This window comes from Salvia miltiorrhiza, chromosome 6 (genome assembly GCF_028751815.1).
Source record: "Salvia miltiorrhiza cultivar Shanhuang (shh) chromosome 6, IMPLAD_Smil_shh, whole genome shotgun sequence".
Taxonomy (NCBI): domain Eukaryota; kingdom Viridiplantae; phylum Streptophyta; class Magnoliopsida; order Lamiales; family Lamiaceae; genus Salvia; species Salvia miltiorrhiza.
The window spans coordinates 4,975,061-4,986,556 of NC_080392.1; the positions used below are offsets into that span (position 1 = coordinate 4,975,061).

Below are 11,496 nucleotides of genomic sequence, written 5' to 3' on the forward strand. Positions count from 1 at the left end.
TTGACACGTTTCCATTTTGGGTAATAATTATTACTTTCTCTCTCTTACTTTATCACTTTTATTACTTTCTCTCTCCTACTTTATTACTTTTAATACCTTCTCTTTCATACTTTATCACTTTTATATTTTATTAACTACACACTTAAAACACTAATCTACAACTAATCTACAACTCCTTAATTCACGTGCCGAATCTAAACGTGTCAAGATTCGTGGGACGGAGGGAGTAATTTTCACCCATATTTGCAAAAGCACGTAATTTTCACCCATGTTTGCAAAAGCTCAAAAGGGATGCATTCCACGTACATCACTAATTCTCACCCTCAATGGACAAACTTGAATTGGCATTACATAAATCTTCAACTGTTACGGAGAGTTTTAACCTGCAATCAAGAAAAAACATCCTCATTCATAAATCTTCAAATGTAAGAAGGCTGCTTTTTTCAAAAAAAAAAAAAAAAAAACCTTGTTTGATCCCTCTTCTTCTTCTTCCAATTCACTCCGGCTTTCGATCTTTTTCCAGCCACACCATGATGGTGGTCGACGAGGCGAACAAGGCTTCCTCGAAAATCTTGACAAGTGAAACATTGGGGAAGGCCCTGAATGGAGACCTTCTTCCCAGAATTCTTGCAAACATCCAAGCAGTAAAAATGGCGATCATGATGCAGAAAAACTTGGCCTCTACTCTTCAAATACGCTACTGGCCTCACTTCTCTCATAACAGCAGCAACACTAACAGCTTTTGCTTCTTCCCCAAAAGAAAACAGCTTAACCCACTCCGCACCTTCCATCACCCATCCTTCCAAGCACTCGTAACCATCCATCAACAGCCCCTCGCTAGTGTAGTAGCAGCTGAGGATCAAGCATCCATCCATGGCGTCCACGTACATGTCGAGCGGCTCCCCGAGCCGGGTGGTGAGCGGCGGCAGCACGAGGCGATACTCCTCAATCCCCAAATCGAGCGCCATGATCACATTCTCGGATAACCAGTGCAATGCGCCGTCGAGATAAACCCCCTCGCTCCGCAGCAGAATCGAATCGCAGGGGAAGTCTTTGATGGGCTTCCACGATCCGGTCTTGAGACTGTAAATCAGAGTGGTGTACACGATTTTTCCATCACGGTACCAGTAATAGATTTTGACGACTTTATAGTCGTCGGAGGATAAGTCGTAGCCAATGCCGACGCCGGCGAAGGGTATGTCGATGTGGAAATCGGGCTCGGGCAGGGTGTGGAATTCCCGAGTTAAGGGGTTCCATACGACCCATTTTTTGGTGAAGTTGTAGTGAGAAATGAGGAGGAGGCCGTTGCAGGAGGTGGTGGGGAGGTGGCGGAGGAGAGGGACGCCGGTGCGAACTAGCGTCTTGATGCGGGTGAGATGGGCGTAGGTTAGCGGAGGGTGGAGAGACAAGGAGTAGAGGCGGCAGAATACGGAGTCTCGGAGGAGGAGAGTGGGGGTGTGGGAGTGGTGTTGGTAGAGAGTGTGGGATTTGATGAAGGAGGAGGAGTCGATGGTGCGGCGCCAGTCCTTGCAGACAGCTCGGAAGCGGAGGAGGGAGTCCGCCGGAAGGCGGAGGAGAATGTCGCGGAAGAGGTCGGAGGGGACGTCGGACATTGTAAGGCGGTGAAGGTGATCATGAGACAGAGAGAGAAGGGATAGGATATGAGTATATTTCTCGCGCAGTGTGATGGAAGTCCAAGAGGCCTACTCCCCTGCCTACACATTTCATCTTATATTTTTGTTCGGTAATTAATTTTAGAGGCAACACCCTACTCTAGCCAAAACCTTTTAGTTATAGGAAATTCTAGCCATACAAATAAAAATATGGAAATAATAGCATTTTTGACTGAAATATCCTTTTAGTGTGTAACAGTATAAAATACTCTATTACACACATTTTATAAGCGAAAAAGTGTGTAACAGTGTAAAATACACTGTTACACACTTTTTCGCAATCACACACTTTTACGTAATTACACATTTTTGAGAAAAAGTGTGTAACATTGTAAAATACATTATTACACGATTTTTGAAAAAGTGTGTAAGAGTGTATTTTACACTGTTACACACTTTTTTGCAATTACACACTTTTACGTTATTACACACTTTTCCGAAAAAGTGTGTAACAGTATTAAGGGTATAATTGTACATTTACATTAAAAAAGGCTAGTTTTTCCATATTTTTATTTGGGTGGACATTTTTTCCTTTTCTTATCCAAGAAGTGCTAATTGAGCCCATTAACTCTTAATTTTATCATTGTATTAGAAATTAAAAATTAATACAATAAATCATACACTTCTTCTCTCCCATAAGAAAGTATACATTTTCCATTTTGGTCTGTCGCATAAGAAAATATCACTTCAGCGTGTAAATATATGAACTTTCAATATTTTTTTTCTCACAAACTTTATTTTTTAAATTTAAATACACAAATTTTGTGTTCGTATGAATTCTCTTATGTAACTTATTTTTTTCCATATTGATCCTGACGTGTCCGTCAATGCTGGTCGGCGATCTTAATTAAATATTTTTGGAGTTAGTTACATGTAAATACATCAACTTTCATCATTTTTTAATTTTCTCGGGAACTTCATGATTTTCTACGAAATTCATTTCTCCCATATTTATCAGCCAATGATAAGGATTAAAAAAATTATACTATCAATAATTCATTTCCACGGCAACGGCGCCAAAAACTTGTTCGCTATTATTTTCGCTACGCCGCAAGTGCACGGTATAGTTGCAATAAGTGGAAGTAAGGTCGTATCCCACAATGATTGGTGAATTCAAACTTCTAAATACTATTAATAAGTTATTTTCAATCTATTTAGACAACCAAAGTTCAAGAGATGTTGATAACTAAAACAAAGCTAAATAAAACAAGTAAAAAAAATAAAAATAAAAATAATTCTAGTTAATAAATTGGGGAATAAAAGGAAAGTTATCCTTGGGAGTTGGGACTAGATTTCGATGGATCGTAATGAATTTCAATCTAAGCAATACTAATCTTGATATGACCTACTTATCTAGGGCGATCTCCCCACTAGCTTTAGCCCTCCCGGACGACTAAAACAGTAGATTATAATTGCCGTCCCCGGTCAATTTCTAACTTATAACTCCCAAGAGCACAAAAGATCAACAAGCTCTCACCCAACTCTCAACCTCCCGGTTTATAGAGATGATATATATCAAACTCCTAATCTATTGTAATTATCCTCTCCCGATTCAAATCACAAATTAGAAATGCACAAAAGGTGGCCAACCAATTATACAAGAGATAAATCTAGGGCTTGAAAAGATAACAATAAGCACAATCAAGATAAATATTAAACAAAGAATTCAATCCATTACAAATCCATCTAATCTAATCTCTAATATAAGGGATTTTAGCCAAACATATTCATAATAAAAACAAATCCCAAGTCATAAGAAAACATGAACAAAGATCTAAAGAGATAGAGATTCATAGACAAATCTTATAATCTTTATTGTCAATCATGTATTCTTGATGAGCTCCTTTCCAAGTCTTCCCCTTCTTTCTTTTATTTTGGTGTTGTTCTAACGTGTGGAAGAGAGAAAATGGTAGAAGAAATTGATGGGTTGGAGGAGAAAAATAGAGGCTAGGGTTTTTGAGAGGTGAAGAATGGTGGATGATATTAGAAAGGAAGGGGGGAAAATGGGTATTTGTGGGCTGAAATCGCGTCTGGGCCTCACCAAAAAGCATCAATTCCGTGTTTCTCCCGCGGTCACGACCGTAACTGCGGCATAGGACCGTTGGGGAGCTTTTGGAGAGGCCCGCGGCCGCAGTCGGGACTGCGGGTGCAGCGGATGCAATCTGTATCAAAACGCCCAGGAAGTCGCGGTCATGCCCGCGGCCGCGGGTGGTGACCACGGGGCCTTGGGCTCCTTGCGCAATCCGCTCGTTTTGCTCTGTTCTCCCTCGTCCGGACTCGGATTTAGTTGCCGTTTGCGCTCACGGATTCCTCTCGAGACGTACTTCAATCTCATATCTTCAAAATCCTCCAATTGATCCTTAATTTTCCCTAAAATCACTTCAAAACTACACCAAGACATCAAATCTTCATAAAACTAAACATTATGGTACAAACACGCATTGACAAGCAAAATACGAAAGGAAATGACAACAAATCATGTATAATTGAGGTACAAAAACCATGTTTGTCATTAAAACTTTTCTAATTGTGGAGGAGTATAGAAGATTTGATTACTTTATAGAAATTTTGGAGGGAAAGCCAGAGCTTCTGAGTAGGCAAATATCGAGGAAAGAGGTCAAAACTGAGTTTGAATCCGATTAAGGAGAAAGCAGTCAAGCCGAAGATTCACTATTAGATCATTCTCTATGTTTGTGTTGAAGATAGCATTTTTTTCTTCTTTTTTTTCTTTCTTTTTTGCATAAGTGGGATTGTGGGAAGACGAGAGAGATGGGTAGTTTGATTTTGTTTCTTTTACTTCTTCCGTTCATGAAAAAGAGTCATACTCATCCCTTTTTTTGTCTATAAAAAAGAGTCTCGTTTAACTTTTTGAACTATCACATCATACATTTTATCCTATATTTAACTATAAATTGTACTTTTATTCGATTTTTTAACTAATAATATAATTTCATTCTACTTTTTTATACTAACACTACCCCTACAAATTATACATTTATTCTACTTACAACAATTTTATTAAAATTTGTGTTCGCCCTCAAATGAGACTCTATTTCGTGAACGGATGGAGTATTCATTAAGCGTGAGCATTTTTAATTTTGATTTCTTAATCCTACGTAAAAAAGAATTTCGATGCCACCCACTCAACCTCTCATCTTCACTATTCTTTCTTACAACATCTACATTGGGTCGGCTCATCGCCTGACTCGAGTCATTTTCGGTGATGAGCAGATCGATGCAGTCTCGTCGGGCTCGAGCCTCGGCTTATCCACATGAGCCCGACTCATCCTCCCTTAAAGTGAAACGAGTGCAATACACGCGCTATTAGACACACTATTTCTCTCTTTTCTGATTCTTTTTTTCCCCTTCTTTTCTTCTATTTAAACACCACCCTTTTTTCCATTTCTTCTCACTTCTTTCATCAAACTCACTTCAGTTCTTCTTCATTTTTTTTCTCTATCACAAAATGACTTTATTGTTCTCTGATTCTTCGTCTTCTTTGTTGGACGGGGAGACTAAAAGATAACAAAAATCATCGTGAATTCTCAGAGTACGTGCAGAGAGATGCAATTCTCAGAGATAGGAAGATGCATGCAAAATTTCAAGCAGATTTGATCGAGCACGTTAGGACACATTTCGAACTTCTAGGATCGAAATAGTTATTTAGGTCTTTCTTTTAATTTATGTTTTATTATTTTAAATTTTATGTAATTTAAATTAATGCAATTTTAATTCAAGTAATTATGTGATTAAATTGGTTTCATTTAAAAAAGAAATAAAAAAAGGTAAAAATTAAAATCAATGGATATGAGCCACTAGGATGAGTCAGACCAATGCAAGCCTTAGCTCATAAGTGGTCTTTAAACATAGATGGTCCAGTAACTGACTCAACTAATGTGAATGCTCTTAATCGCTTTTTATTGGATTCACCACTGTTCAACCCCCCTTCCCCCGCCCCCAAAACAAATAATTAAACATAAATTTGTGCTTTCACAAATAGTCCAAGTAATTATGATATTTTTAACTCGTAGCATTAATAAGAAAATCTCTCAACATAACTTATTCCTATATTAACATACATAAAAGGATTCACATTGATCGAATTAGTTACCTATCAATCCATACTTCGGAACCACTTATTAGTCTAGACTTATATTTAGGGCTGGGAATCGGGTCGGGATCGGGTACCCTACCCGAAAAAATCGGGTACCCGATCCCGAATAAAACCAAAACCCTATACCCGACCCCGAACCCGAAAAAAAATCGGGTACCCTAATACCCGACTCGGGTACCCGACTCAGGTATTCGGGTACCCTAAATTACCCGGTCAAAATTGTATCTTTCAAGTCAAACTGTGAAAATCGGGTATTTCGGGTATTAGGGTACCCGATTTGGCTTAATCGCCCTAATACCCGAAATACCCTATTTTCTTTTAAAAAAAATCGAATTTTTTTGAAAATTTACCGAAATTAAAATTGAATTTCAATTGAAAATTTTACAGATTTTTAAATTAAATTAAATTAAATAATTTAAAATTATTAATTAAAAAAATCGGGTATTTCGGGTATACCCGATACCCGATTTTTTAGCACCCTAAATACTCGACCCCGACCCCTAATTTTTTGGGTATAGGGTACCCGATACCCGATTTTTTCTGGTCGGGTAATCGGGTACCCTATACCCGAACCCTATCTTCCCACCCCTACCTATATTAATCTGGCTCATCCTACATACTCATATGAGTTAGTTTTGATTTTGTTTTTTTATTTGATTTAATTGCCCCAATTTAAATGACAAATTTAAATAACATAATTGTTAAAATTAAAATTTTATTAATTTAAAATACGAAAAATTAAAATTGCATAAAATTAAAATTACCTAAGCTAACAAACATAATTTAAAATTACATAAACTTAAAACTGGATTAATTTTAACATCTTTGCCTCGCTAGAATTGTCGCCACCCGTTGTCGACGAAATTCCAGTTGCTCGGTGTCATGTTCGATGAAATTACAAAAAAAAAAAAAAGAGAAGAAGGCAATTATGCCGTCAAGAAAGAAAAAAATTAAAGGCTAAATAGCCGTTGGGAAAGAAAAAAAAAAATCAGCGTATAGCCATCGAAATTCAAAATAAATAACATTTTCTTTTATTCAGTAACACGCGCCTGCCTTCAAAAAGCGATGAGCTAAGCTCATCTCATCGGGCCACAACTCGAGCTCCACCAGCATGCATCGGTCGATTATAGCTTGGGCTGACTTGAGTCACCTCTATGAGCCGACCGACATGAATGCTCTACACTATATAGAGATTATCTTCTGCCTTGCTGACATAATTATCTGAACATGGAAAACAAGGGGAGGCTGAACTGACAATAGGGAATTCGAAATGTGCCAACTATTCACTAAAAAGAAGTTAAGTATGTCTCTCCACCTGTATCTCTCACATGAAACTTCAATCTCAATCTGCAATCAGAATACAGAGCATAATTTTATCATCCAAAACAAATGATTTCAAGCTAATACATCTGAAAATAATATTGTTTTTCTTACGCCTCCCAAGCAATAATACAAGAAAATGAAGATATTTGGCAATTAGGAAATGTCTGTAGTAAATCACAAGTTAAAGATGAAACTACTTTTGCTGCCTTAGCAAAAATAAGACAGCAAAATTGGAATCATATTACTATTGACATTCATGTAAAGTAAGGCAGAAAATATAGCAATGTACTAGTGGAAACAAGAGACAAGAACATAATAGAAAAATGTCACTCTTTGCATCGATGATTCTTGCACAATTTAAAGTGAGCAACATCAAATCCTCTGTCCTCATAGCAAAAGCCAGAATAAGAAAGGACGAATGATTTATAGACAAAGAACAATGCTTATCAGCAACAAACATAACTTCATCAAAGAAGTCGAAACAAACCAAATTTCGGAATCACTCAAAGGTAAAGAACAATCGGTATATATATATTTACCAAAATATATGTTTTTTTTTTTTTGAAAGGAAGTACCACAATATATGTTGGAATCATTGCATGAAGCCACTGAAGTTACTAAAAGAAGTTGTGCAAATTCTAATCCAAAATCCAAGAAAATTAGTTAACACAGAAAACCATTCACACCATTTTACTAAGACACCTCAAAAATGAAGAAATAGAAAATTCAGAATGTGATAGAGACAAGAGCTGTACAAAGGAAGTTTTAATTCTCCTTCAATAATTAAAGAAGACTACACTAAGGGGGGTGTATTAGTTCCAGACTTTCATAGATTTCTGTAGACTTTTAAAGTCTGGGTGTATTCGTTCAAGACTTTTAAAAGTCCATTAAAATCTGGGTATATTCGTTCAAGACTTTTAAAAGTCTATACAAATCTGAGTGTATTCGTTCAAGACTTTTAAAAGTCTATACAAATCTGTGTGTATTCGTTAATCCATGGACTTTAAAGTTGGAATGACTTTCACTGATTTCGTACAAAAAATAGGCATGAACAAATCCGAACACAGACCACAAGAATTCACAAATCACGCAAAATCCCCGCGCTCGCTGGACGCTAGCGCCCGCGGCAAAGAAGCCAGCGGCCGCTGGCACCCAGCGATCGCTGGACTTCACGTAATTATCTGGCAAAGTTATTTGATATAACCATGGGCACAGCACAGAACCCAGAGAATGAGCGATATCCATTTGCTAATAGATGATAAAACATACATGTTGCAATGATTCATCTGACAACTTTACGAAAGTGGAAACTAATACAGATGGTGTGACAAATTAACGAGATCTGTATGAGATACATTTGGGTGAGTGCTGCCAGTCAGCTCCACTTTTTTACTGTAACTAATGAACTTAATTAACTGGTACAGCATAAGAAATGATTAACAATAAATAAGCCCTTTAATGCGCAGTCATTTGCAATGAAAATGTCTCCAGCGCTCGCTGGACCCTAGCGGTCGCTGGGCTCAGCGCTCGCGGGCGCCTAGTGGGCGCTGGCTTTGTAGATACGCTCGCGGGCGCCTAGTGGGCCCAGCGCTCGCGGGCGCCTAGTGGGCGCCATCAAGTCCGAAAATGTCACGCCAATTCTTGGTAATTCATAGCAAATCCGTCCAAGAATTCATTCAAAATTCATTCAAAATCATGAAGACTCCGTCCGAATTCTATAGATTTCTAAAATCCACGGACTTTTAAAATCTACAGAATTTTGGAACTAATACACCCCCCTAAATCTGACCATAACTATACTCCAAAAAAATTACATAACATAAAAAAGCTCTCTTTTTTCATAGAAAAAAGTTTGCCCTGGTGATCACTGCATCCTTATATCAATCATCATCACAAATTAGAATAGTAGGATCAACTCAATCAACTTATAAACATTATATATTAAAATAGTAGAATCAATCAACTTCATGAAGAATACAAGAATTAGTTTTACCTTCCAGTGCCACAATCTCCATCTCTCTTCCTCTTCATTCCTACACTCTTTTTCTCAACCACAACACTGTCAGTATTATCAAGTCGAAGAAGGCTCCCCGCCGGAGAAAACTGAGAAAAGGAAACAGAACGGTGGCCTTCAATGGAAACTTCCTTCACAGTATCTTTCTCAAGATCAAGCCAAAACAACCCACCGCGGCAATGCTCCAAAAACACCTGCTTTCTGCTCCTCAAATAGGCTACAGGCCTGAGACCCCCTCCCCCTGTAAAACCAGAAACAATGTCAATGGAGCAAAGCTTTATCCACGAATCCCCCACTCTGTAATCTATCATCAACCACACATCCAATCCCTGCCCCTGCTCGTGATAGTAACTCAAAAACAAGTATCCATTCAACGCATCCAAGAGCTCGGAAGTATATCTCGCCGGAGACGGAGACATGAGATGAGGCCGCGGCAGCAGGCTGAATTGTTCAGTTCCAAGATCGAGAGCAGCTATCCCATCCCGTGATTGCCAGTGCAGTGCTCCATTCAGAAAAACCCCGTTCCCAGCAGAGGCGATTACGTAGGGAAAATCCCCAATTCTCCTCCAATTACGCAATTTCATGCTGTATACTAGGGTTCTGTCGTAGGTAATCACTCCGCCTTGATGCAGTTTATCGATCCTCACCACTTTGTAGTCTTCAGCAGCAGGGTCGTAGCCGAATCCGACGCTCGCGGAGCGGCCACTCACACTCTGCAGATCCGCATCGGGCTGCGGCAATTCGTGTAGGGTTTGAGTTAGCGGGTTCCAAATCGCCCAATTCCTCCAATTGCGACGGTGCGAGATGAGGATCAGACCGTGGCACGAGGCCGCCGGAGGCTGGAGTAAGCGGGGCAGGCCGTGGTGGATTAATTGCTTGAAGGGGTGTAGGTCGATTTGTTGGAGGGAATCAATGGGGTTTAGGCGGTCGAGAGAAAGAAAAGTGATTCCACCGCCTTTGGACTCTCTGATGAGGATGGTGGGGTGAGAGCAATGTTGTAGGTTTGTGGAGTGGAAGTGAAGGAAGGAGGGATCGTCGATGGTGAGTTTCCACGCTTTGCAGACGGCCCTTGAGGTGAGGACAGATTCTGCCGGTACCCGGATCAGTATTTCGCGGAGAACATCGTTTGGAACATCGGACATATTCGGAGGCTCACAGGCGCCGCCGCCTACTGCTTCAAAATATATTACTGCTTATATTTGTATTTAAGTCATATGCTATATTTTTCTATGAGACTCCCTTTACTTTGATGGATAAATTTATCCATATAAAATAATGAATAATAAAAATTTATGTCTTAAAATATCTCATTTCTTTTCCAACATTTAACACAAAAGAAATGTTTACCATTTTTCCTTCCTTATTTTCACTTCAATGATGGATAATATTATCCACTCAAAATAATATTATACATCCTTGAAGTGATAATATTATCCATTCAAAATGAATAGATAAATTATTCATTCTTGAAGTGAAAATACGGAATGAAAAGTGGTAAACATTTCTTTTGTGTCAAATGTTGAAAAAGAAATAAGACATTTTAAAACATAAATTTTTGTTATTCATTCTTTTTCATAGATAAATTTATCCATCAAAATAAACCCAAGTCAGCTAGTGCATTCTTTCTAAAAATAATAATAAAAAAATTGTTAGTAGGTGTTATGCTCACATTTGGATCAACATTATCTCTTTGTTTTACGCTTTATTTATAGTTGTTTTGCAGATATTACTAAGTAAGGAATCCCAACTGAATTTCATAAATATAGGGACGAATCTAGAACTGCAAGTCATTGAAGAAGATAGCACTAAAGTTTGTTAGAAGTAGTTCCTATTTTCAAGAACAACCGTATGATCACAAAGTGATTCCTAGCTGTTTCCAAAAAACAACTACTCTCTCTGTTCCATTTGTATTGACCCCTTGGGGCCAATACAAATGGGATGAAGGGAGTATATCTCAACTTCTACTATGGATATGGGCTGAAACATGGAGGATATGGACGTGCATATCAAGGTTCCTAATCTATATAAGTAGGAGTTAGGTCAGATCAAAAAGTGTACATCAAGTTTGAGAGATTCTGCTGAAGTCTCGTATATGTTGAGTGTGCTCTCATAACATTCAGTGTAATATTTGTGTTTCTCCCCAGTTTATTAGTGGTTAGCCACGAGTTTTGTGAGGAAGATTTTCATTGTTTTTAGTGTGTTGTTTTCTTAGTTTGTAAGCTTATCCAAAGTCGATTTTTATAGTCTTTGAATTAGGTATTTGTTTTTGTAAAAGTTCATCAAGAGTTCTTAGTGAATTATTTCGCCATATTAGCATCCACAAGTTATAATCACAACTCGATCTTGAAAAAAATCATTCAATGTGTCACGTT

At 38.2% G+C, this 11,496-nt stretch overlaps 2 protein-coding genes across 3 annotated transcripts; both read right to left on the reverse strand.

Annotated features, from left to right (window-relative positions):
* Positions 1–230: 230 nt before the first annotated feature.
* LOC130988125 (F-box protein CPR1-like) lies at positions 231–1,750 on the reverse strand. The gene has a single exon (XM_057911897.1). The coding sequence runs from the start codon at positions 1,611–1,613 to the stop codon at positions 444–446; it is 1,170 nt and encodes a 389-aa protein (XP_057767880.1). The 5' UTR covers positions 1,614–1,750; the 3' UTR covers positions 231–443.
* Positions 1,751–6,569: 4,819 nt separating this feature from the next.
* Positions 6,570–10,421, reverse strand: LOC130988126 (F-box protein CPR1-like). 2 transcript variants are annotated; one of them, XM_057911900.1, is made up of 3 exons: positions 9,104–10,421; positions 7,075–7,134; positions 6,570–7,008 (listed from the first exon to the last, which is right to left on the reverse strand). In XM_057911900.1, coding segments are annotated over exons 1-3 (1,224 nt in total). In that variant the 5' UTR covers positions 10,267–10,421; the 3' UTR covers positions 6,570–7,007. The 2 variants fall into 2 exon arrangements, with proteins under 2 accessions (XP_057767883.1, XP_057767882.1); XM_057911899.1 differs by having other exon boundaries at positions 6,570–7,134.
* Between the last annotated feature and the right edge of the window lie 1,075 nt (positions 10,422–11,496).

Excerpts from the sequence above, each read along its gene's own strand:
- LOC130988125 (XM_057911897.1), bottom strand. The coding sequence starts at position 1,613 with ATGTCCGACGTCCCCTCCGACCTCTTCCGCGACATTCTCCTCCGCCTT.
- LOC130988126 (XM_057911900.1), bottom strand. The coding sequence starts at position 10,266 with ATGTCCGATGTTCCAAACGATGTTCTCCGCGAAATACTGATCCGGGTA. Across the intron at positions 7,135-9,103 it reads GGAGATTGTGGCACTGGAAG|ATTGAGATTGAAGTTTCATG; the intron begins GTAAAACTAATT and ends TTCTGATTGCAG.